We start from the raw sequence: 25,535 nt of genomic DNA on the forward strand, positions 1-25,535 counted from the left end.
TCCATGCCCAAATATAAGGACACCCATATTTGTAAAAGAAACATTAATAAAGCTTAAACCACACATCAATTCCCACACATTCATAATGGAAGACTTCAACACCCTACTCTCACCAAAGAGCAGGTCAACAAAACAGAAAATAACAAAAAAAAAAAAATAATGACAGTAACAGATGTCATTAATTAAATAGATCTAAAATACATCTACAGGACTTTCACCCAAACGCAGAAGAATACACCTTTTTCTTGGCACCTCACAGAACCTTCTTCAAAATTGACCATATAGTAGGCTACAAAGCAAGCTTCACCAGATACAGGAACACTGAAATAATACCATATATCTTATCAGACCACAATGAACTATAGCTGGACTTCAACAACAACAGAAATAACAAAAAGCTTATGGACACATGGAAATTGAGCAACTCTCTACTCAGTGAAAACTGGGTCAGGGAAGAAACAAAGAAAGAAATTAAAGACTTCCTGAAATTCATTAAAAATGAAGGCACAACATACCCAAATGGAACACAATGAAAGCGGTGCTAAGAGGAGAGTTCACAGCACTAAGTCACTACATGCCTTTCATAAAAAGATGGGGGCATCTCATACAAGCAACTTAATGGCACACCTGAAAGCCCTGAAAAAAAAAAAAGAAGCAGATACACTCAAGAGGAGTAGATGGGGGTGTAATATATGAGAAAAGAATTTTTAAAAAGAAAGAAAAACCGTATTTCAAATGAAAAAAAAACATATATATATATATATATATATATATCCCATATCCTTAGATTTTCTCAGAATTTGGATCCTCTTTTATAAAAAAGGCCAAAGAATCTGCCAAAAAAAAAAAGATATGGAAGCTTACAATACTTTAAATTCTATTTACTTATAAAATTGAATTATTGACCACAGATAAACATCAATAATGAAGTTGCTACATCTTTAAATGACAGACTGCTGAGTTCTTTTCAACAAGCAGTACTGGTTGACTTTTACTTGCTTAGGGTTGTGTTTCTGACTGAAAGAGTCTTTTCTCCAGGTACTTATTTTCAGGCTAGGGATGTAGCTCAGTTGGTTGCACACCATTCAGGAAACCCAGTATTCAGGTCTCAGCATCACACAAGATTTGGGCGTATTGGAACAGGCCTATTATCCCAGCTTGGAAGATGGAGCTAGGAGGATCAGAATTTCAAGTTCATCCTCAGCTCTAAAGTGAGTTCAAGCCCAACTTGGGTTAGATAATCTCTACCTTAAAAACTAGTAGTGATTTTAAAATTTCTTTTTGCTTGGGTGAACAAATATCATGAAATCAAGAAGTAGTCTGCTGTCATGATGTGTTATATTATGTTGAAAGAAGGGCAAGAAACTGAATGCACTTGTAGGTTGAATTTGATATAAGGCATTTTTGCCAGAATGCTTAATTCATAGATTTTGTATGTTTTCATATCTTTCAAAAGGAGTTTTGCTGGAAAGGCAGCCCTTAACATTGATTCTTGGATCTTGATGGCAAGAATAGTATAATGAAAACAGGTAAATTGTCCTAAGTTATTCTACAGGTCAAGGAATTAAATATTGCTGTTTCGTTAGTTATTGGCAACATTATGATGGGTGGGAAGTTAGTGACACATACAGTTTTGATAAATAGTTAACCTTGTTCCAGAGTCTGTGAGAGGTGTCCCTGAAGTCAGTAAAGAACAAATGACTTACGAGCACGATTATAATTTTTAGTAGGTACAATTTTGGTTTTATTGCAAGGCACACAATCATATACACAATGTATGATTAGCCTCTAACACTATAAGACATAAATAATATCCGTATGGTAAAGAACACACTTTTCATTCTGAGAGCAAAATTTTCATGGTCTGAGCCAATTTGTAACCTTGAGGGACTTTCATATTGATACCAAGCCATTAAAACAATTCTTATTTGAAAAATAAACCTTATAGGATGAACACACAACCTTGTCATAGATTTTCCTTAAAATTCTTTCATTTAAAACTTGTATTCTTTCACTTTACTCATCTTACACCCCATGAGATGGAATATCTATAAATTATTGGATACAAGCTTAATAACTGTCTCACATATTCATCACAAAATTAAAACATTTTCTCAAAAATTCTTGATTTCTCTTTAAACATTTTTTGTTTTTCAAAAGTTTCCACTAGAGTGGGAGGATGGAGTCCAGACAGAGTTGATCCCATGATCATAGACATAGCCAGCAACACCTTCTTTAATGGAAAAGCCTTCTGGGAAACTCAGATATGGTGAGCCACTTGAGGGCTGCTTGGTTAGATAAAAGCACTGTGATGATCAAGCATGGCAGTATGATCACTGCTTCCTAGCATCAAGCACATGTGCACACACATGTATGCACCTGCTCTCTTTCACATATACACACACCTGCCTATAATTCAACCATAAAGCACACATATGTAATTGATTCTCTCCTTCCAGTGTATGAGTCTGTTTATCAGTCTTTAAACTAGAGCCACCAAAAGGCTCCCATCTATTTGTTACTTTCAGTCTGAAGGTCATGAGGAAGCTCAGGATACATCTCAGGGAAGTAAAGCTACTTACTTTATATGACTCCCTCCATGGGATTCAGATTTATGTATCAATAAATGTAGGAAGCAGAACTGTTCAGAGAGCATATGGAGCGTTAAAGAAGTCACTATTATAACTCCATTCCATGATGGTGTGGTGAATACATTGTATTTTGTACTGGGGAAAAAAAATCTACCAACAGCTTCGGTATCTTACCATGCTGTAGAAGCTTTTCTACTCCGTTTCAGTGGGATCTGTCCCAGAACTGTTTTGTCCACATGGATGTCTCATATGTATAACAGCCAAAGTTTTTACCTATTGGGTTAAGGTTGCCCAATATTTAAGCCATTCTTATCTATATATTCAGTTATAAGAATGCAAGGGTAGTGACTCTCTCTTAAAACAAACAAACAAACAAAAACAAAAAAACAAAAAAACATGCCCTGGTCTGGCAAGACAGCTCAGTGAGTAAAGGCTCATAACACCTGATAATGCAAGCTGGATGATGTGAGTTCCAACCCCAGAATCCATGTAAAAGAAAAGGAGTGAACTGACTGTGCAAAATTGTCCTCTGACCTCTGCATGGATGCCATAATGCTCACCCTCATGTGGAAAATAATAATAATAATAATAATAATAATAATAATAATAATAATAATAATGCTTTTTACAAGTTTGTGTCCACTCCAGGGCATGCATCTGTACCTTTTTTATATGTCTGTCTTCCTCTGTTAGCCTTCATGCTTAAATCTACATGGACACCTTTTGCTTCATAAATTACAGCTTTGTGGCATTACAAAAGAATTCCAGAACATCAAGGAAATTTAAGAAATACTCAGGAGAATATTCCATTTCCATTAAGAAATATCTCTGCAAGGTCACTGTTCACCACTGAGCTCAGTAGCATAAAAGTTTCAAATGGAGATAACCATAATGGCAGTGACTCTGCAGAGTGTCTCATACCTTCCTTCATACAGGCTTCAGTCTACAGAGAGAGAGAGGGAGCAGCACCAGGGAGCCAGCTGGTGGTGAGAACTCACAGATGGAACTCTGCTTGCAGTATTGAGGTCCACACATTAAATGCTCTATTAGACTCCAAGGGGTGCTGTCCTGACCATGAATAAGCTTAGAAATAGGCATTATTTTTAAATTATCTTTTTCGTCTTTCAAGGCAAATTACAAAAAAAAAAAAAAAAAAAAAAAAAAAAAAAAAAAAAAAAAAAAAACAACCCTCATTATCTCTGAACTGTAAGTTTTAAAGAACAGAAAGGGGAATTTATATGTCATTTGGAAGATTTAGCAAAATTATCCTAAATGGGCTTCTCAGACGGTAGTCTCCCCAGGTACACCCTTACCCAAGACCATGCAAGTTCTTCTCAGCTACCTAGTCTTGTTTCCTTCTTCAGCATACATGTGGGAACAATTCTATTTCCTGTAGAAAGCTAGAACATAACATTTGATGATTCATATGGTCAAAACAACTCCTTCTACCTGAGTAGAGAATCTGACATTAGGTGCTTGTCTACCAGCAGATGCTACCACAAAGTAGATTCAACCAAAGCTACCATCTTAGAGTAAATTTAAACGCTGGGGATTTATTAATGCCAAGTTATGAGCAGTGTTAGAGTGAATGATGTTTGGAGAATCCAGAGGAAATCACACCATGACGGAGTCCCAGAGAGTAGCTTATATTCCAGCAAACTAGCTCAGCATCAACTCTCCATGTCTCGAGAGGTATCACTACTGCACCCTCGAGAAATGTGCTGGCTGGACAGGAAGCCTAGTCCTTATATACACACAGGCTACTATTTACAGATGAAACTACACAAACTTTGTTGGTATTTACGCTTCATACTTCTTAATATCAGTTCATGTTTTCTCAGAAGATTATCTACCTGAATAGCATGCTAAAAACCAAAGATCTTATGTAGCAACTGTAGTTTTCAAGGCATTAGACACTGTGAGAAAAGAGCATTCACAACTTCAAACGAGTTCACTAATGAAAGATGATGCTTTGTACTACTGTGCAGTTGTTCGGCATCATGAGTATGAATCCAAGTTCTTCCTAAGATGCACTCTTTTCACACATGAGACATGCTCACCCAGCAGACAGTGGGCTGGGTATGAGCCTTGAGATGGCCTCATTCTAACTGAGATTGTTTCTGCCAGGCAGATTGGGTGTCATCTAAGCTTTGGATCCAGAGGTTTTGCTTTGCTTTTTTTTCCCTGTATTTTCTTCTCCAGAGCTTTGGAACTATGTTGCATAGGAAGGCCACACAGATGGAGGTACACTAATCCAAAGGAACCACAAGAAAGAGTCTTGGCTTTGTTTATCAAAGGGTTGAAATTACATTGGCTTCTCTGTCCTAGGAAAGAGGTGTATTGTTGCCAGGACCTGCTGTGCTCTGTTCTTCAGACTTCCTGCCCCTACTCAGCTAGATCACTAATGCTCCCTGCACCTTAAGACTTCAGAGCATGACATTTCTAAATTATGGAATGCCTCATCTTTCCACTTCAGACTGCAGTGGTAATCTGGGTTAAGCCAAGATCATTGAACTCGTCTCGACCTGGAGAGCTGTAAGAAGACATCTCCACGACTAGTCATACTGGCTTATTCATCCCATCCACATCCCTCAGGGCAGCAGGATCCTGAACTGTGTTTCTGACTCTGTTGGTGCTCTGTCGCTCCACTCGCATCTTAATAGGGAAGCAGAAATCCCTAAAACACCGCTTGAAGTTTTCATCAAGAAAGGCATAGAGGACAGGATTCAGGCTACTGTTGGTATAACCCAAGGCGATGCAGAAGTAATAGCTGGAGAGGGCGGCCGTGCTGTGGGAGGTGCTGCCCAGAGCCTCCACCAAGATAAAGATGTGGATCGGAGTCCAGCAGACGATGAAGACTGCAACCACTACCAGCACTAGCTTGGTGATGCGGCGGAGATTGCGGTCCTTCTCCCGCGAGCCGGAGAGGAGCCGCACGCTCTTCAGGCGCAGGATCATGAGGGTGTAACAGACGATGATGATGAGGACCGGGATCACAAAGGCAAACACAAAGACACAGATCTTCATGAAGAGGTCCCACCAGGAGTAGTCATCATCAGGAAACTGCAAGGAGCACTCGATGACATCCACATCTGTCAAAGGTGACCAAAGTAATAAAAAAAAAAAAATCACAGAGAGTCCTGTTATTGTCAGCACTGTGACTGAAGAATTATACTCTAATTCTAATACTGTTGTTTCCAGAGGTCCAAGATATAATGAGATTGAACTGGGAGCAGAACAGCAAATCAAAACCTGATGGTTCTCTATACTAGGCATTCTACAAGAAAAAAAAAAAAGTATGGACCAAGGTGTTTGCTGTCAAACACAGAGTTCTGCATAGAATAAAGCAAACCTGGCTAGCAATGTGATTTGCCCAGCTCTGAAGGTTGGCTTGGTTTTGATGGCTTTTGGAGGGGCTAGATCACTAATGCTCCCTGCACCTTAAGACTTCAGAGCATGACATTTCTAAATTACGGAATGCCTCGTCATTTTTAGTGTGGCACTTATTTGTATTTTTGCGTGTTAACAACTTTCCCATATCCACAGCTATGACAAGAGCGAACATTAAAAACAAGTTAACATCTATTTCTAATAAATGACTAAGCATTTTTGATATCTCCACTTAATTTAACAAATACAAATTGTCTTAAAAATACTAACGATTTATGTGGGCCCATAAGAATTCATAATGAAATATGTCTAAACACGACTCATGGCCATTCTTGCAGAATTCTCAGTTGGAAAGTCACTTCAGAGACATTTATCAGAGGTTTCTTTTGTTGTTTCTCTCCCTGACAATGTGTGGCCCTTGTCTATGTTCTAATCATATTATTTACATCACAAGGGTCATGCGTAGAGCACATGCTACAAAGAGAGAATAAATTTTTAAAGAAATGCTTAAGAATACACAATGTATACACAAAACCCTTGTGTAGTTAATATGGAAGAGTTGCTCACTCATCAAATTGGGCAAAGATGACGTAGAACTGATGAAACTTGGATGCATCATTTAACTATGAGGGCTTGTTTCTCTTAAATTGTCTCAGCAGTTGGAGCTTCGCACATATTTGATTATTAGGTACAATGATCAACAGATGCTATGTTTTAAAATGTGTATGAAACAAACATGAACTACAAAGTGGAAGTGGCTTCCAAATGTGCCTGTGGCACTGAACTTGTGCCATCAAAGAGGAAGAATCACAAAATGGCACTAACCCATTTTTTCAAACATTCTATTTCTGAAAAAAGAATACATGTTCAAATTGAATTACCTTTATAATTGCCTCGGTTCAAAACAATAGTGTTTCTTCACATCCTATACCTTTGTTCTCAAATGCAGGATCTAAAGTTGACCCCATTGAAGTTCAGGCTGTGTTTCTATTCCCCTTAAGCGCAGTCGTGTCACAGCTCCCATTGGTACATAGTCCAAAATCTATGACTTCCATAATTATAATTAGATTCAACAGCCAAACTAAAGATTTTTTAGTTGTTTTTGTTTTGTCTTTTTAAAAATTTTTTAAATGAAACTATAATTATATCTTTCCCCCTTTCCTCTCTCCAACCCTCCCCATGTATACCCCTTTCTCTCTTTCTCCCTCTGTCTCTCTCATTAATGGTCTCTTGCTAATGAATTGTCTCTATTACTTTAACTTTTGTTACATTCATATGCATTATATTCTTAAATACATAAATATAACCTACTCAGTCTGTGTAATGTTGCTTGCCTGTGTGTTTTCAGGGCTGATTTTTTGGAATTGAGAACTATTCCCTGGGGAAGACAATTTCTCTCACTCCCAGTAGCATCCCTTATCTGGCTATAGTTCTTTGTCTATAGTTGCCTACTACAGTACTGGGGATTGACAGATTATGAGTTACTGAAATAAATAATGCACACAGATGTGAAATATAAGTATTCAATATGTAATACCCATAAAGTAAAAATACTGCGGTATAAGAACCCTCACTATTATATGGATGTTATCAGCAAGCCACAACCTCTGAGGATCATGCTGATGACTGATGGTGATAACATGCTGAAGAAAGAACAGTATCAGAGGGCCAGCGCTGACCAGTTAGAAAGATGACGTAAAACGCTCCTCCTAGTCATGCAACAGTCATAACAGGCAGCAAGGTGCAGCATTACAAAAGAAATGCAGTCCACAAAACTCAGCTTTCATAATATAAATAAAACCCTTATTTGAAAAACAGAGAAAGGAAAGAACAGATCTCCTATAAGACCACTTTGGATTTTTCTTTTGCTGCACAAATTAATCCTCGCCGACATGGGTGCATCTTTTCTTCTTTTACATCTCTGCATTTATCTCCAGCAAAATCTCTCATCATTTCTTCTTTCAAAAGCCTAAGTGAAATCCATTTTTTCTGAGGGTACCACTCTCTGACAAATGGTAGAAGTAATATATTGGTTAAATCTACAAGTATAACAGGAAATATGAAGCCGTGTCTTTAATTGCCCTGGAACGTTATCTATCCCCTTTTATCACTCAGCTCCTTCTCGTCCCAGGGTGTGCAGAATATTGCTGCTGAATGGGGCTGGTGATACACAGACACCTGAGCCTCAGAAGTTTCTTGCAATTTATTTCCCCTTAATGTAGGCATCAAAAAAAAAAAAAAGATTCCTCTGTGTGATTAATCATCTTTATAACTGCTTATTTCAAAAACTTGACAAGTGTCATAGTCCATCACTTGCTGTAGCTGGGCTGAGAACTCACAACATAATTGAGAGAAAAATAAAACAGAGAGAGAGAGAGAGGGAGAGAGAAAAAAGTCACATATAATAGAACACCAAGAATGCCCCCTAATGTAAGCGATCAACTTAAGGTGACAATGTGTTAATTCAGGCTGGGCTGTGAGAAATGTGCCACTCTAGTGAAGGTGTTGATGATGGAGGCTATGAATGTGCGGTAAGAGATAAGTCGAAACTCTACTTTCCATTTCAATTTTGCTGTGGCCCTAAAAGTTCTCTAAAAACCATGTAGAATGAACAAAAATAACCCATCCATGTACCATGTAAGATAAGCAATGATTTTAGTACCTGTCCTTTAAATATGTCCTGAAAAGTTCTTGCTGTACATATTCAGCTACCTGTACTCACAGGTGCTACAGAACTCTCTTATAAAAGCATGCATCTGGACAAAATGCAAGAGCATTAGATAGCATGTATACAGTTCAAAGGCTGTTTACCTGATTCCCTCTAGGGAATATCTATTAAGATCAAACATTTTCCATAGCTTCATTTTTTTGCTACAAAAGCAAAACTCTCAAGACACTTGTTCTCACCTTGGTTGCAGGTCAGACTAACACTACATTACAGCTTGATTAAACCAGACTCTTCAAGGGTGGGACCCAGGCAATGGTGTATTCTAAAGTACCCAGTCAACTTCATCTTCCATCCCAAAGTGATAACACAGGGAAGGTGTAGTTACCCTGTTTGCATAAGGCGAGAACTGTAACCACCTGTGAACCTGATCATGAGCTGACCTAAACCAATTAAGAAAAGATATATGAGAAATAACCTTAAAGCAAGAAGGGGAAAAGAGTCCACACGTGTCTCTCATAATTTAAAGAGAGAGAGAAAAAAAAAAGTCAAGCCATGGAATTGTTATATTGTTTTTTTAAAACCTTCATGCCTTTGGTTCATTATTCAATTATCATCCTTCCAGTTTCCCTTTGGTCTCAGAAATAAGGATTTTGAGTACGATGTGATCAGTGGCAGTTAGAAGGCCATTGAGCACACACCTTTCTTGTTATGGCCTTTGAAAATACTGCCAAGATTATTCACCCTCACTTTCTGGTTGGATTGCCACATCATTAGTTAATTGTCTAGGCTACTAGTTTCCAGAGAGTGTTTTGTAGAATGGTAACCTCAACCTTAGTGTCTCAGAAGCCTCTATAGACATAAGGGGAAAAGTGAGATAAAAAGGAAGCCAGGGTATATAATATAGTCTTCTCTCTCTGGATTTACAGTCTTTCCAAGTTCACTGAGTACTTCAAGAATCAGAGATTTCTGGGGTCTATGCTGGGACACTGGCATAATCACACTCCATGTTTAAAGGAGGAAAGAACACAGAATTGTATAGTTTCTAATCTTTCATGAATTTAGGAATTAAATTTTCATTGCTTTTTGTTTGCTTGTTTCCTAATAAATATGTGTTCCACTCATTCCCAAAACAAAAGTTCATCTAGTTAAAAATTCTGTTTTTATATGGGATGAAATAGTGGCTCTTACCTTCCCTGACTTTGGTGCCTCCAAGGACTATTGCCGATATGCCAACGGATGATGACAGGAGCCAGATGCAGATGTTGATGATCTTGGCTTTCAGAGGCGTTCGGAAGTCCAAAGCTTTCACCGGGTGGCACACGGCAATGTAGCGATCCACACTCATCATGGTCAGCGTGAATATGCTGGTAAACATGTTGTAGTAGTCAATGGAGATGACGATCTTGCACAAAACATCTCCGAAAGGCCAAGAATTCATCAAGTAGACGGTGCTCTGGAAGGGCATGGTGGTGGTAACCAAGGCATCCGCCAAAGCCAGGTTGAATATGTAGATGTTAGTTGCTGTCTTCATCTTCGTGTATCTGAAAGATAAGAAACAACATTTCTTTCCTTCCTCTGTAGCTTAAACCCAGAGGGTGAATGAGAGTGACAGCCACTTAATTATTAAGTTTGCTTTGCTCTTACTTTTTCTTATGCACTCACTGAATGAACAGATTGTATAAAGACTGCCTAGATGCCAGGGTAGTGAGAAAGATGAGTAAAGTCCTCAGGCTTCATTAAGTTTTGGCTTAGTGCTTTGCTCAAGAAAAAATTAAATAAAAAAAGCATAAAGGCAACACAGATCAATAAATAGATGAATATACAGAAAGGCTGGAATACTGTAGAGGCCTTCATGTCATAAGTGATTTATTTTAATCCTTCACAGAGGATCTTGATTTAAGTATTTTTGAAATATTTTTTCTTCTGTTTGTATAAAACGAATACCCTTTTCCCTTCATGGTTATTTTAAGAAATCAATTGTTGTAATTATTTAACCTTTTGAAAGCACAAAATGGTGTTTAATTTTAAATTATATCCACCTGCAGTGACCATAGCATAATTAGAACCATTGATTTCTTCTTGCCAATATGCCACCAACTTGTCATTGTAAGTACATTATATAAATAAAACCGAACAAGATGAATAACATTTGATACAGCAACATCACAGGAAATACAAGTATTTCTGTCTTTCTCTGTCCCAGTCTTGGGCAGTTTTTAAAGTGCACAACTGTCTTTCTTGCCTGTCAGTCAAGGGGACAGTAATGTTCAAGATGTATCAGCATCTTGCCTAGAAGCTGAAATCATTCTCTATACCACAACATGAAGTTCAGAGCAACACCATTTTCACTCAAATCTGAATCAGCAGAATTGTTCTCCACAAGGAGAACAACAGAACCAAAAAATCTGAGCACAGGGGTCTTCCCTGAGACTGATATTCTAACCAAGGACCATTCATGGAGATAACATAGAACCCCTGCACAGATGTAGTCCATGGCAGTTAAATATCCAAGTGGGTTCCATTGTAATAGGAACAGGGACTGTCTCTGACATGAACTGATTGGCCTGCTCTTTAATTACCTCCCCCTGAGGGGGAAGCAGCATTACCAGGCCACAGAAGAAGACACTGCAGCCACTCCTGATGAGACCTAATTGACTAGGATCAGAAGGAAGGAAAAGAAGTCCTCCCCTATCAGTGGACTTGGGGAGGGGCATACATGCAGAGGATGAAGGAAGGGAGGGATTGGGATGGGAGGAGGGAGAGAACCACAGGGGGATACAAAGTGAATAAAGTGTAATTAATAAAGAAAAAAAAAAAAGAAAAAAAGAAAAGAATGCTTCTTCCAGAATCCATTGGGCAGTAACCCATAGCGTCTCACCTCTTTGAAGCAAGGAGGAAAAGTCTGTATGTTAGTTTCTTTCTATGTACCTCAGATTTATAAGCCTTATCACAGCGAATTCATCTCTGTCCCACTAGACATACATTTTTTTTTCATGAAAAACATGTCAGTTACATCAGTGTGATAAAATGATGTTGTCCAATGTGACGTTCTTGAGTCTAAACTTCCTGAGTCAGGTTAAGACATACATAAGGACAATAAGCTGGGAGCCTCGGAGAGAAGCCAGTATAGGGTCTGGCTCAACACATCCGGTATGCAGGGATACAGTCTGCCCTCAGCATCCACTGTTTGTTCTCCCTCTCTGCCCTTTTCTTGTGTGGAGTGAGATATGGTATTGGCTGGGAGAGCACTGCAAGGACTGGCACGAAAGCCAACATGCTCTGGTCTCCACCGTCATGGCCCATTTCTAACAGAGTAATGCAATCCAGGGAGAGGGGAAACACATTCCACTCATATGGACATTTTACTCAAATAATGTTAAATGGCTTATATGCTTTAGAACATGATTAAAGCTCTACAAGCAAAGACTCATGATATCTAACTCAGATAACTAAGCAAGCACAGTTAAGCCATATTTCTAATGAGAAAATATAGAATGCAATATATATGAATACTGCCTGCTTTAAAATGTGGTTTCATGTTTCAAAAATATATGGTATAGACATACTTCCCTATAACAAAATCTCTAATGCTAATAGTAATTCTATCAGTGATAACTCATGTGTTATGTACTCATGTGTTTTGAGTCTCTGAGGGTCCTGTGCCTTCATGAAGTTATACTGCCATCCTTTGCTTTATAAACTTTTACATACCTGGGTCCTAGTATGCTAGTCAGTTTTACATCATGTTGACAAATATTTGAGCTAGTCAACTTGTCTGTATAAAGGATTATTTCTGTTCCCTTCCTTGGAGGTTTCAGACCAAGCCTTGCTGGCTTTATCGCTTCAGGCCTATGGTAAGGCAGCATCTCAAGATAAGACTGCAGGGCCAAGAAACACCATTCATTTTACCATCAGTAGTGAAGAATATAAGGAGGGGTATGAGATCCCAAGACTCCATTTAAGTGCACACCTACACCAGTCCAAGGACCTCCAACGAACCTGCATCCATAAAGATCTAAGGGCACATATTCAGCACATAGGCCTTGAAGCAATGTTCAAGGCCCAGAGAATAGGTCTTACTACCATAAGCCTCAGTTTTCTTGTGTACAAAATGAAAAATGAATGTTTATTGTATAGCATTCCAAAGATAACTTTGTGGCATGGGATGAAATGTATTTCTCCACTCTCCAAATGATCCTGTTTAATTTATTTCATGTTTCCCAACTCTCCCTCCCTTTCATATGTGGGAAGAATCTAACAGTTAGCCCAGAAAGCAAAGTGGGATGTAGCTTCCAAATTACATTCATGACTATTTTACTAAAATGGTTAAACTGGCTTGAACACAAAGATGGTGATAAAATGAATCTTGAGCCCTGACATCGGAGAACATAAGTGCAATGATATTAGACTCTGTAAATAAGATATGGTTCTAATGTCATCATAAAATGTTGGGTGATACCTGACTTTTAGCTTTTCCAAATATTTAGAACCAGTAGATTCTCAAAATTGCAAAAGACCTAAATGTATAAAGAACCCACATCTTGTCATCAGCTCCCAGGATAAAAGAACTAAGCACAGAGAGTATTCAGTGGCCACTTACTTCAAAAAGCTTTCTGTCCATTATGCAGACTTTATCTCCCTTAGGTCTCTTAATAAATCCATGTGGTAGATATTAATATTCCTCTTCTATAAATGAGGCAACTGAGAATCATGAAATTATCTTTAAAAATCTTAAAATGATATAATCAAAAATGACAGAGCGGAAATTGCAGTGCAGAGTTAGATGACAAGTTTTGTATTCCTACATCTGTCATTCCAGCTTCTTACAACTTTCAGAATCTAGTATTTTGACTTCCGTTACTTGATTCTCACATTTGTCTTTCATGTTGGGTTTGAGATTCATGTCTTTTTCTAGCTGAAGAGTTTGGGGCTTGAGTAAAGCCAGTATTCTGTGCAGTTTATGCAGAGATATACCTTGCTGTGAGAAGCAGGGTTCCATTCTGCAGACAGATGCTTAGAAACTCACCACAGGGAGAGGAGGGATCACAATCAGAACCAAAGGAAAGAAAAAAAAACACAGAAGTTCAATAGATATTGTTAATGGTCTTCCAAGAAGAAGACTGAACCCCACAAACTAGTAAACGGAAACCTCTACCCTCAAAGATTCTGGGAGAACCCTCAAGAGTTCCTTATATTTAACTACAACACAATGTTAGCCAGTCTTTTCCTCCATTATTCCACTAAGGGAAAAACAAGTAAGCTTTCTTTTCTTCTGACAGAGTATGATTTTCCTCCCATTTCATCCGTAATGTGTTAGTTACAAAGATGTGCAATCATTTAAAGCAAAATGCCATCATCTAACTGGGAAGCTTTGGCTTGTGTGTAAAAGTTGAAGGTGGGCTGGCTGCAAATGGTTACTCTTTTTAGCATGCACATCTCAGGAACATATGGCACTAAAGAGCAAAGATGGGGGTTTCTCCACGCTAATCTCCACAGAGCTACAAACCTGAGTAAACTACTGTACATTGGACAGGAGGGGAAAGACAGACCAGGAGGGTTGAGAATGTAACCCTCAATGGAGGATACTCCAGAGAGCTAGGAATGCTTCCGATGGACACCTTAACTCAAGGCCATTCTAGGGACCACCTCTGCAAATGAATGAACCCATGAGTATTCATGTAACATGAAGGGATCAGAGTTGCCTTTCTAGAGATCAAGAACAAATGCCATGGCGTGGGGGAGAGTTTCTGGGAGAATGTGACATTCATAGTGCTAGAAATGAAGTGCAATGCAAGAATAGAGAATGTTGACTTTGTATTCTAGCAGGGTCCTGGGACTTGTAGTCCTTTCTCTGTGCCCGCCCTGCTTAGACAACATAGAGGTGGAAGAGACAGTGGCTGTATTGTTGACATCCTTTGCCAGCGATATTGCCCTGTTCTTGTTATTTAAATTTCAGTGATGTTTCCTTAATCAGTACTTCATTCTGCTTTCACGACAATAGCATAATGAATCTGAATACCCGGTGCCTGGATTGTGTGGGTGGTGATTTCTCCTTTCACTCTGTTAGCCTTTACCTCCAGTTTTGCTTGATGTTGAGCCCGAAGGCTCTTTTCTTCCCCTCACTCATGTTTGTCTCCTCTCTCTTTGTCTCTTCATTTTCAACATTCAACCCCTAGTTTTCAATAGACAACTCCTAAATCTTCAAAACACTAAAATCTGATGACTGAAAAACGTAATCTAACTCATAATATACCCTTGAAACCAGAGTATAGATGACATATGAGAGAGAGAAGCTCCTGGGAACGTGAGTCTGTCAGATGACAGGAATACAGAGATAACTTTGATACCCAGTATCCCCTGCAGGAAGCAGTGAGGATGTGGGCTTTCCGGGGGAGTGATGAGAAACTGAATGGTGGGGAAGAGTGATGTTGGTCCAGAGAAGACCTAGGACCCAACAAGAAGAAGATTATTGCATGCATTTACCGGTGGCTTACAACTTGATAGGTGCTCCTTCAGAAGCTTCATATGACCTAACAAAGCCGAGGTGATGACTAGATCATACACACACACACACACACACACACACACACACACACACACACGCACACGCATCACACAGCAAGGGCCTGGCCCATGATAACTGCTTAGGGGTTGCTGCCCTCCACTGCCCTCCTCAAGGCAGGTGCTGCTCTTCTTGTTATTTTAATAACCTCCCAACAATCTATATAGCATGGTCCTGTGAGACACTTCTCCTAATTTTTCTGAAAAGGAAAAGTCTTAGAAAAAAAAATTTACAACTATTCTCTGTGCTTCTTGGGGACTCTTAGGATCCATGCTTATTGGGTAATGGAACGCAGTGCCGTCTTCTTCCAAAGGTGCTCAAGGAGTCAGGTATTCTAGGACACAAGAAGCAAGGCTCTTGGAGTCTTGGTGCCTCTTGCAAATAACAGTTGGAAAGCATTCTGATCAGTGTGGCCGAGTTGCCATTATGAGTGTAGAAAATGTTGAACATCAGGAAAGTGGCCATAATCCAGAAAGCAATACTGCTAGAAAACATTGGCTTGCTGTCCAGGCAGAGCTGAAGTACTATCACAGGTTTATTGCATTTGAGGTTTTCCCATAAGCTCTGGAGTTGTCCCTTGGTATTTGTGGAGGATACCCCCTCAGACACCCTAATCCATGAATGCTTGGGCCCTGACTTGCTGGTGTAGTGTTCACACCCAGCTTGAACTTGCAGCTTATAACACCCAGCGTAATAAAATGCAATGCAAATAGTGCCTATACTCATTGTTTGGGAGTAACTTAGGGGGTGTCTTTTTGTTGCTGTTGTTCTTTGGTTTGGGTGTTTTGTTTTGTTTAATTGCACCGATTTGGAACAGACACACCAAGACAGACCTAAGGACTTTTGGTTGAACCTACAGAGGCAGAATCTATAGATGTGAAGAGCCAGCTGTAATGATTTGGAGGGGGGAGGGCAACAAGAAAAGTGTTAAGAGGAACAGATAACTTTCCCCCAAATTAAAACCAGTGAGATAATAGAAACTCAAACTTTGGTACCAGTGTAATTAAAACCCATGGGCCTAGGATCTGTCTTCTAATAGTGGCATTGCCCAATTCACACTCAGTAGGGGGAGAGTTGTGTAGCCTCAAGGAAACACAGTCCTTTTGAACAAGCAGTAGGAGACCATGAAAGAAACAAGTAAGTCGTGAGGGTCTTTCTTCCTCATTGTCAGCAAGAATCATGTGTTCACTATACCAGATATGCTTTCCACATGGTATAGCATGCTAAGGATTATGCTTATGATACAAAGCAGTAGGGAAATGAGGAGACATTGGTCAAAGAGACGAATCCTAAGTTATAAGTTGAATTCATTCTGAAGAACAAATGTATAAATGTATAATGATGGCTGATCGCTAGGAACACTATACTGTGGCTCTGAAAGTTGCTAAGGACAGATCTTAAGTATGCTTCCCACATACCTGGCACTCACAGAGAAGTAACTCTGTGTGGGAATGGATGTGTTCATTTGATTAAGTTAAACATTTCACAATGAATACATGTATTAAATGATGCTAGTTTTCTGTCACAGTAAGGAAGTACCCAAGGTAGTCAACTTGCAATGAGGGAAGGTTGTCTTGGTTTCCTGTTGGGAAAGTTTCAATCTCATTTGTTGGGAGGAGACTGTGATGGTTAGTATACCATGGTAGAGAAGACCTGTTTACCTCAGGCTGCAATGGGAAGGGGGAGAGAGAGCGAGCTCATAGCTGCACCGCCCAAAAGCTCCTTCTAGGGCATGCACTCAGGGACCTCACGTCCGTACATTAAGCCATATCTCTTAAACATTCTACGACATCTGAACAGCATTTCAGGTGGGCAACAAAGTCTTCAACACGTGTGCTTTCAAGAGACATTTTAAAATGAACTCATAGCACAAATAACCTACACAGATTTTCATCATAAGTAATTCTCATTTGCCGGTTAGGCCTCAGGGAGACCTGATAGTGTGGAACAACCCCAGGATGAACCTTCGAGTCTACGTGACGATACTGAGTGAGCACAGGTATGCCAGTTGCGTCATTCTGGTTGGGGCAGGATACTTAATGAAGGAAAGGCTGCACGTGAGGGGCAGGGATGTGGGAAATCTATACCCTTCATTCGATTTTTTTCAGTGAACTCAACTATTATTTTAGAAAAGTCTCTTTTAAGGCATTAAATACAAATAAAATGATCAGGAATGAAGACGGTCCTGATGTGACTTCACAGTTGAATGACTTGAAAACATGAGTTTGTTTCATTAAATTTTCCAGATAGCTCCAGTTCATCTCAAAAAAACTAATTTGTTAAACATTCTTCTGGATTACTTGATATTGAAATCATGGTTGTTTACTAAAAGATAGTAGTTTATTCATTTCTGGGAGAGGGGAGTGTGCTCCTTGCTCCTGAGCTGTCTTTGACATTCCATTCCCTCAGTCCACAGTATTCTGTGGACCTCATTCCCATGAGGGCCAGGTTGTTTCCAGTGTTCTCCCCCAAGCACCAGGTATCCAGCACTGTAAGAGGGTGAGAAAGGAGTGCAGGCTGCTGGCTTTGCCCTGCAGTTAACACCCAGGTAGCTATGTGAGTACAGCAACAACTCCATGGCACCACACCTGGGCAGGCTGTCCCTGCAGGGCTATGGCCAAGGAGTCTGGAGAGGACCTTAGAATAGCTTATCCTTTCCTCTCGGTGTGGCTGTGTGGCAAAAAGCCCTCAGAACAAATTCTAGTCAGCAGGACACAATACCAAAAGGCATACAGATATTTCTGTATGAAGAGTGGACATAAGCAAAGACTTAAATCTTTCAAGTAAATTCTGACCTGATTGGTCAGTTGGGTTAGTGAGTGTTAAACAAATGGCCAGACAATAACCAACAAATATTTTGCAGCATTAACCTCATTCCTAAAATTCTCTGTTCTATGAGTGTTTAAAAAACAATGACCACCACCCTCTATTTTTCTTACATAAGTTCTCTTTGTCTAGAACATAAGCTAACATACCCTCTAAAGAGAGAAAGGAACAAGTAATCCTTATCTTCAAAGCTCTTGATACAATTTTAAGCCTGTATTACTTGTCCCACTGCAATCCCATCGATCTTAGAATGGCAGCTGTCTTACAGCCACAGAATTTTAGACTTGTGGCTGAGCACAGAGCCTCCAGGGGCAACCCATGACTGCCTGCCTGCATCCAGAAGTCAAGCTGGGGTGAAGCAGGTGCCACCCACACGGTTCTCAGGAAGATACTGCCACTCAGGATACAGTACAATAGCTAATGGAGAGGAACTCTTCCCTCCCAGGAAGAAACATTCTTCTGAAAGCAGCCCAGAGACAGATGCCAGCAAAGCATGTAAAGCCAAGGGAACATGGGAGCAGCTCAGAAGGCCTTGTCTGTGGTCTGTTTAAGTGTAAAGAGCTCAATAGCACATTTTTGTGTTTTTTTTTTTCTCTGTAATGTGGGGCCCTATGTGAGCTCAGTAAGTGTTCAGACATACAAGCTTTTCCTTCAGCTCTGTGTTTTTAGTTTTGAACTTGGGATTTATTTTGTTCTCAGAAAGTTGTACTAAGAGGCCTTGAGCTCACATTTCCCAACTAGTGCTCCACTCTCCCAACTATCTGGGGCTATAAGCCTATGCCACCAGCCCAGCTGGCTTCTTTCTTATCCACCTCCCTCCCTTCCCCAACCTCTTTTATTCCTAGGGTGGTTTACTTTCTGTCCTAACATGGCTGTGCAGGCTCCATACTTCATTGTGATCACATACTCTACTGAGAGAAAATAATTTCAGCTAATCCACATAACCAGCTGCCATGAAACTAACTCTCTGTTAAGAGATTCTCAAACGTGTACAAAATACCTAGAGAGAGAAAGATAGGCTCTTAATTTCTGAGGTTTATTTTGCTATTATTGGAAAAAAATGTTAATGTTGGTTCCAAGATGGGCTGCAGAAAGAGGAGACCATATTGTTTCATCCAGAGGCCAGGATAAAGTTGCAGGAGGGAGCAGTGGTGAATGGTAGGGGTGGTCATGCTGTGCACCAGCCTTCATTAAGCTCCTCTGCAGTGGCAAAGCTAATACCTGTGAGACTTTGGAAGACAAGGACATCTAGTGCAGGGATGAAAGATCTTTGCCGAGGGGAAAAAAGATCTTATATGGAAGAAGCAACTCTCCAATATTGCACACTCTCCAATTGGGTCATCTGATGCCTTCCTGCACTTACACGATTCCAAGACAGCCACACAGTCTAGCTTGAGTGTGTGCCTAGAGTACTCACTGCCTTTAATCCTGGGCACTTCAAAATCATGCTAGTGGATATTCACAGCACTAAATAGCCTATTGGGTTTTGTTTCATAAGCCGCAACACCAGTCCGATGAATCACAAAAAAATTCTGAATTATCTCCCGTGCATTTGGTTGGCCTGGGATTTATTTAAAGAAGTATTTAGACAGGGCAGTAAAGTGTTTCAGTCAAGAGCAGGTAAGCAAGCAAAGGCTCATATACATGTTTTTGTTGTTGTTGTTTTGGTTTTGTTGTTGTTTGTTTTTTAACCAGGAGATGACCTTGTGATCAGAACCCTGGCATTTTCTCATGGATTCCCCTCAGCAGAGGTTTGGAGCTTCTGTTTTGTTAAGGGCAGGTAGCTCTTAAATCCTAAAGGTACCTTGGATTTGCCCTGTGCAAAACCCACAGTTCCAGCAAAAAAAACTCCCCCAGGAAATTCTTTTAAGATGTCACCTTGGAGAATCTCCAGAAACCTGCACAGAAGAGCCCCCACACCTGGCTGGCTCGCTCCTACACACACACACACACACACACACACACACACACACACACACACACTGCATACCCCTCTGCCCCCTGCCCCCACCACTGCAACCTGTCCCCGAACTCACCTTATGATGACAAACATGACCAGCGAATTGCCCACCAAGCCCACCACGAACACCACAGAGTAGACAGCGGTGATGATAACAGGGATGGCCGGAGAGATGTGCGCGGGCTCCAGCTGCTGGTCCTCAGAGCCCATACTGCCATTGCTGTCCGATTCTGCCCAGTTGGGGACCCAGGCACTGCTGTTGGGGAGTAGGCAAGCACTCGGGGCGCAGGTGGGGCCTGGCTCCCCGCGGAAGATCTGGACCGGGGACTCCATGGTGAGGGTTGCCGCTGGAAAGCGAGGAGCGGTGGCACCTGCGGGGCTGCGGGAGAAGAGGACAGACTGGAACCAGAGAGACAAACTTTGCCTGTGCAGGGATGGCAGGCAGGCAGGCGCAGGATCTCGCAAGCCCTGCGCTCAGTCTGGCGGCAAAACCCAGGAAGGGGCAGGAAGGAACACCCCTCCCCTCGTGCCCCCACCCCCACCCCTGCTACTAAACTGAGAGTATTTGCACCTTCCAGGAGCTCTGAGGTTTTGCCTCGCCCTCAGGCGCTGTCCACTCCAGTGGCTGTCCCTACCCTGACTGTCTGCGCTTGCAACCAAAAGGAGCACCCAGCTACCCCGCTGCACGAGAGCAGCAATTACCCCACCGTGCCTGGAGCTCACCTCCCAATCGCGGATAGGAGACCTAGCGTCCTAATTCACCGTCAGCCTTCCAGGTCGCCACTTTACCTCCTGAGTGGCTGTTCTGCCTTGATGGGTCACATCCTCGAGCTCAGGGAGTGAGTGGCTCCCACGGCTGGAATTGGATGCTCTGCCGGGAGGGATGCAGCCAAGACGTGGTCGGGCTCAGGGGACCAGCAGGCTGAGAGCAGCCTGGCTGGCCTCCCCCGCCCCGCTCCTCATCCCCGCCCATCCCATCCCCGCCCTGCCCCACCTCCTCAGCGCTGACCCAGGCCCCTTGGCTCAGCGGTCTCTGCTCACTAACTCAACTGCCCCAGCTGCTTACTGATTTACTCCCTCCTTCCTCCCTGCCACTTCCAGGTAGCAGCGGACTGGCGCTTAGCTAAGGTCTAACAGAAAAGAGCGTCCTGTACAGCGCAGAGTGCATGGGATCATTCACAGTGTTTGGAATGTTGTTGTCTTCATAGTTCTCAGGAACAGTCCCTTTTTAGGCAAGGAGACAAGCCGTAGTGCTGGATTTTATTTCTTGGAAGATTCAAATAAAGTTACAGAATAATCGAGTCAAAATCAAACAGGTCATACAGAGTGAGTGGTTTAAGATGTACAAGTAGAAAGTTTCTGTGTGTCTTGTCACCCTTTCTGCTCTGATTAGAATGGCAGGCTACAAGAAAACTGTACTTACAGGCTCTAACATTATTGCCCGCTCTTACCGGAGCAACTCTTCTTACCCAGGACCCGCTGCTGCAGCAGGAGAGTAACTGTGTTTATCCTCAGCCATGAAGTTCTTGCCTCCTTTACTAAATGGAGGGAACTCAAAGCTGGGTGGGGAAACTCAGCCTCCGCCATGTGTGCGTAACGGACAGTCCAAGTGTCCCTGTCAGAGTCTGGTTGGCCAAGGAGGTCCTGAAAGAAAACTTGCTCAGGTAGGGATCCAGAGTGGGTCCTTAAAGAAGATTCCAGAAGAAAAGGGAGTACTGTAGGATTGGAGCCACCCAAGGCTGAGGCACTTGAATTTTACCAGGGGTTCCAAGATGTTAGACAAATTTCTCATAATGCACATCATGCCCACAGAAGGGCATTGAATGGCACACTCAGCTCTTCTGTATATTGGATAGAAGGGGGATCCTAAAACTTTCAGTGCATACTAGTTGTCCCTCCGAGTTACAGATGTACAATTCTATTTACTCCACTATATTAAAAGCAAAGGGGCACTCCCCTTTGTCAACAGTGCGTTCAACACCAAACTCTGATGATCATTATCAAGCCTTGCAAACTCTCATTGGTAAGAGTACTGGCTGGTTTTTGTCAATGGGACACAAACCTAGATGTATCTAGGAAGAAAGGACCTCAGCTCAGAAAATGCCTCCTTAAAATATCATGTAGGAACCCAGAAAGACGAGGAGGTACACATTCATTTATAATTGGATATTAGCTATAAAATAAAGGCTAATCATGCTACAGTCCACAGACCCATGGAGGCTAACTAACAAGAAGGTTCAAGGAGGGATGCACGGCCCTCTCTGGGAAGAGGTGAACTGGCAGCAAGAGAGGATAGGGATAAGAGGGATTCAGTTGGTATGGAGGGAGAACATACTGGGAGAGAGAACAGGAATTGGGAGTCATTTGGGAGCAATATGGAAGCCTAGTGCAATGGAAACTCCTCAGAATAGACTAGGGTGATCCTAGGGAGTAAACTATTAGTAATAAGCTATACAAAGCCTGAACCAGCCCTCTCCTGTAACCAGACAAGACTTCCAGTGCAGGGACTGAGACATCAACTCAGCCAAAAACCCTTTAACCTACAATTTGCCTTGCGTACAAGACGGGCTATGGTAACAGCAGCACAGAAATTGTGGGAGCCAGAGACCCATGCCATGAGAAGGAGCACATGACTGACACTGCCTGGAGGGCTAAGAACCAGAGGCTAGATAGCCCAGAGACCTAGAATAGAACTAAACACAACTGGCAAAAAGAGGTAAATGAAATGATTTTTAATGATATTCTGGTATACTCTAGACGGAGCCTAACATAATCGTCATCAGAGAGGCTTCATTCAGCAACTAACAGCAACAGATATGGAGCTCCATAGCAAGTATTAGGTGGAGCTTGTGGTGGACCTGTGGGAAGGAGAGGAGGGATAGTTTGGGCCAGCGGGGTCAAGGACATCACAAGAACACACCCCACAGAATCAGCTAACCAGGGCCCATAGGGGCTCACAGAGATGGAAGCATCAGGAAATCTGTATGTGTCTGAGCTAGGCCCTCTGCATATATATTATGGCTGTAGAGCTTTGTGTCCTTGTGGGGCTCCTAACAGTGGGATCAGGGGCTGTTTTTGACTTTTTTGCCTGCTTTTGGGACCCCTTTCCTGCTACTGGATTGCCTCATCCAGCTTTGATATGAGGGTATGTGCCTATTCTAATTGTAACTTTATATGTTACATGTTTAGTTGATACACCCTTTTCTGAAGGGAAACAGAGGAAGAGTGGATCTGGAGAAGAAGGGAGGTAGTCAAAGGGAGGGACTGGCAGGAGTAGAGAGAGGGGAAACTACAATTGGAATGTAATGTATGAGAGAAAAAAAAAGAATGGATAAATAACTAAGTAACTAAATAGAATGGCCTATAGGCAAGTCTGGGGGACATTTTCTTGATTAATGATTGATTGGGTCTATCCCACTGTGGGCAATGGCACCTTTTAACAGGAAGTCGTAGGGTACATTAAAAAGCAAGTTGAGGGGCTGAAGAGATGACTCAGTGGTTAAGAGCACTGGCTGCTCTTCCAGAGGACTCTGGTTCAATTCCCAGCACCCACATGACAGCTCACAAGTGTCTGCAACTCTTGTTTCAGATGATGTGACACCCTCACACAGCCATACATGCAGGCAAAACACCAATGTACATAAAACAAAAATAAATAATTTTTTTTTTTTTTAAAGAAAGCAAGTTGAGCAAACCGTGAGGAGCAATCCAATAAAGATTGCTCCATGGTATCTGTTTCATTTCCTGCCTCCAGGCTCTGGCTTTGAGTCTCTACTCTGCCTTCCCTCAAGGATGGAGCTGTAAGCTGAAACAAACCCTTTCCTCTCCAACTGCTTCTGGTTATAGTGTTCATCATAGCAGTAGAAACCTGACTAACACATTGTTCTGCAAACACTGGCCTCCAGTGAAGCATGATGAATCCAAGGCCACCCTATCCAAAAGGAAGATGGCAGAATCTTTCTTTCATGCCTTGGGGATCACTTCCTACCACAGAGGTGATTTATTGCCATCAAACAAGCTCATCAAAAGATGTTTCACTGGAAATGACAAAGACTGAGAAATTTTGCAATTGCAATTGCAAAAAGAAGTTAAAAATAGTTTTCTAAAGAAAATATTAGTCAATAGAGAATTACCCATGTCTCTCATCTATTTAGTATTTACTTATCTGGAATGTTGTGCATTCAATACACAAATGCCTTTTTGCCACACACTTTTGAAGTTTGTCTGTATCACCTCATTTCTTTTCGCTCTTATTTACACATTGCCCATCTTCTTTTCTTAAATGTAGGTCATTCACACAACTGGTAATGCAGAATCAGGATTCAAAGGCAATGTAACCATGCTCTTGTCATGTGCTGGCCGAAGAGAACTGTCCATTTGAGAAGAGAAATGCAGAGCCCTCTTCCCAAGACACAAATTTAGGAGAGAGATATTTAGTGAAGGCACAAAAGATATACGGGAAGTTTTAAAGATGAACATTACAAAGCACTCATGAAATCTGACAATTCAAATTTTCCAACTCCCATATATATATATATGTATATATATAATTTCTATAAAATTTTATTTATGTATATATGTTGTGCATGTGTGTGAGTTCTGCAGATTCTCTGGTGGATTGGTTACAGAACCCTGTAGATAACAAGCTGCAGAGATTCTAAATCATTCACATAGATACCGTAGTATTTGCATGCAGTCTATGCTTAGTGCCCCTTTTACTTCAAGTCATCTCTAGGTTCATCATAAAACTTCTCACAAGAAAATGTTTTATAATAGTTGTATTTTGTCATTTATGAAATGTTGACAAAAGTTCTCTTTGCATTCAGTAGAAAAAAATGAATTAAAGAAAGGTTTTATCAAGTTCTGATTGGTTGAGTCTGTGACTGTAAAACTCATCAACAGAGATAGCAGGATATAAAGAGTGAGGATAAAAGGGCATCTTTGGGATATACTATAAAATCGGGAGGCATTTCTCGGCCTGGGTCCTCCAAGTGTAAAATATAAAGTTATATGCTAAATTCTACCACTAGTAGGAAATCTTTCCAAGTTGAAACAGTTGTTGGGAGACAGAAGACACTAAAGGTAATAAAAATGACTTGTTTTATTTTCATACCCTACTTTTCACCCTCTTTTAAATCAAATTAACAGCCCAAATAACGCAACTTCAATATAGGAAGAACAATGAGATCCTGGAGGTGTCTCCCATTGCCAGGAGACCTGCTGGCTCGGAATGAGGTAAGCATCACTGTTTCTGTCAGTTTGAGCTCTCAGGAGCATGAAATTTTAATCATAATATTAGGTAAAACATAAAGGAAATAAACTACCAGATTGGCTGTGCACTACTAGACACTGCTATGAAGCACATATAATTAATTAACTTCATAAGATTGAAGCTGGAATTTGGCAGTAAAGAGCACTGGCTGCTCTGCTAGAGGACACGTTCTCAGCATGACATGGTGGCTCACAGCTATCTGGATCTCAAGTTCCTGGGGATTCTCTGTGAGTACAAGGCACACACTTGGTGCACAGACGTACATC

General features: G+C 41.2%; 1 protein-coding gene across 1 annotated transcript; it reads right to left on the bottom strand.

Moving 5' to 3' along the window:
- Positions 1-1,732: 1,732 nt before the first annotated feature.
- Oprk1 (opioid receptor kappa 1) lies at positions 1,733-20,945 on the bottom strand. The gene is made up of 4 exons (XM_060385912.1): positions 20,721-20,945; positions 20,074-20,376; positions 9,838-10,190; positions 1,733-5,683 (listed from the first exon to the last, which is right to left on the bottom strand). The coding sequence occupies exons 2-4, from the start codon at positions 20,328-20,330 to the stop codon at positions 5,151-5,153; spliced, it is 1,143 nt and encodes a 380-aa protein (XP_060241895.1). The 5' UTR covers positions 20,331-20,376; positions 20,721-20,945; the 3' UTR covers positions 1,733-5,150.
- Between the last annotated feature and the right edge of the window lie 4,590 nt (positions 20,946-25,535).

The sequence above is a fragment of the Meriones unguiculatus genome, chromosome 6 (assembly GCF_030254825.1).
Source record: "Meriones unguiculatus strain TT.TT164.6M chromosome 6, Bangor_MerUng_6.1, whole genome shotgun sequence".
Classification (NCBI taxonomy): Eukaryota; Metazoa; Chordata; class Mammalia; order Rodentia; family Muridae; genus Meriones; species Meriones unguiculatus.

Bases quoted from the DNA above. Each gene is read 5' to 3' on its own strand.
- Oprk1 (XM_060385912.1), bottom strand. From the start codon at position 20,330: ATGGAGTCCCCGGTCCAGATCTTCCGCGGGGAGCCAGGCCCCACCTGC. The intron at 10,191-20,073 runs GTGAGTTCGGGG...CTTATCTTTCAG, and splicing joins GTCATGTTTGTCATCATAAG to ATACACGAAGATGAAGACAG. The intron at 5,684-9,837 runs GTAAGAGCCACT...CACCTTTGACAG, and splicing joins AGGCACCAAAGTCAGGGAAG to ATGTGGATGTCATCGAGTGC.